Source organism: Dipodomys ordii, unplaced genomic scaffold (assembly GCF_000151885.1).
Source record: "Dipodomys ordii isolate 6190 unplaced genomic scaffold, Dord_2.0 Scaffold13, whole genome shotgun sequence".
Lineage (NCBI taxonomy): Eukaryota > Metazoa > Chordata > Mammalia > Rodentia > Heteromyidae > Dipodomys > Dipodomys ordii.
Genome location: NW_012267229.1, coordinates 16480548 through 16481697, shown reverse-complemented (window position 1 = coordinate 16481697; position 1150 = coordinate 16480548). Strand labels below are relative to the sequence as shown.

Below are 1150 nucleotides of genomic sequence, written 5' to 3'. Positions count from 1 at the left end.
CACCAACGCCCGGCCACTGTAAGACTTTTAAAGACCACATCCACATAACTATTATTAAGGTATATTATTGTAATTGTTTTATACTATGCTTACTTATTGTTAATCTTTTACGATGTCTAATTTAAAAGTTAAACTTTACCATAGTTATATATGCATGTAGGGAAAAAACAGTGCATAGAGGATTAGGTACTATCCACAGTTTCAGCTATCACTGCATGTCTTGAAATGCAGCCTTTCCAATAATGGAGGACTACTCTACATCTCAAAGTTCCCAACAACGTCTGAGGCCAGCCAGCCAATGTGACATTGCTTTATACAGCTAGGATGTGGAAGGTCAGAAAAGGAAGTGAAGCGTATGTATTACAGATCAGGCTCAAGCTGTGTTCCAGGCTATAGGATGTTATGTTAGGCCCATTCTTTCCAACTTCACTTTGCCCACCAAACTTCTTACCTTGCATATAAAAATGAGGAAGGATGAGTCTGCAAAGTCTTTTGTGATCAGCTGCCCATAAGCAAACTTCTCTACTTTCCCCATAGGGACAAGCTTCCAGAGTTTCTCATCAGGCCAAGAACTAAATAGATCTAACTTCCTGAGGAGGAAAAGCCTGTTAGAAGTCATCACTCTCCATACTATAAGGCATCCAGACCTTAGCATTTTTAAACTCTTGATATAGTTGCTAGATGGAAGATTTCATACTATCCACTCAGTCGCCTCACCTAGCCTGAGCCAGCCTTGTACATCCCCTCCTCAAGGACTTCTTCCAGGCAAGTGCCCCTCTTTGCTGCTGCTCAGGTATCCTAAGGGTGACCCAGCTCACTGCTTTTCTCACTATGTCCTCACCCAGGGGCATAGTGTGTGTGTCCTAGGGTTTGAACTCAGGGCTCCATCCCTGAGCTTCTTTTGCTCAAGTCTAGTATTCTACCACTTGAGCCATACAGCTCTACTTCTGGTTTTTTGGTAGTTTAGTGGAGCTAAGAGTTTCATAGACTTTTCCTGCCAGGGCTGGTTTCCAATCATGATCCTCAGATCTCAGCCTCCTGAGTAGCTACGATTACAGGCGTGAGCCACTGGCGCCCGGCTTTTAGTGAAAGTTTTAAAGAGCCAAACCCAATTTATCTGGTGATATTGAGAGACCAAAAATAAGTTTAG

At 42.8% G+C, this 1150-nt stretch overlaps 1 protein-coding gene across 5 annotated transcripts in view; it reads right to left on the bottom strand.

Annotated features, from left to right (window-relative positions):
* Cnbd2 (cyclic nucleotide binding domain containing 2) overlaps positions 1-1150 on the bottom strand; it is a 44697-nt gene that overhangs the window by 29492 nt on the left and 14055 nt on the right. For all 5 annotated transcript variants that reach the window (XM_013010976.1, XM_013010977.1, XM_013010980.1 and 2 more), the window contains one exon: positions 452-590. In XM_013010976.1, the coding sequence (XP_012866430.1) occupies positions 452-590 (139 nt within the window). The remainder of the gene's footprint in view (positions 1-451; positions 591-1150) is intronic.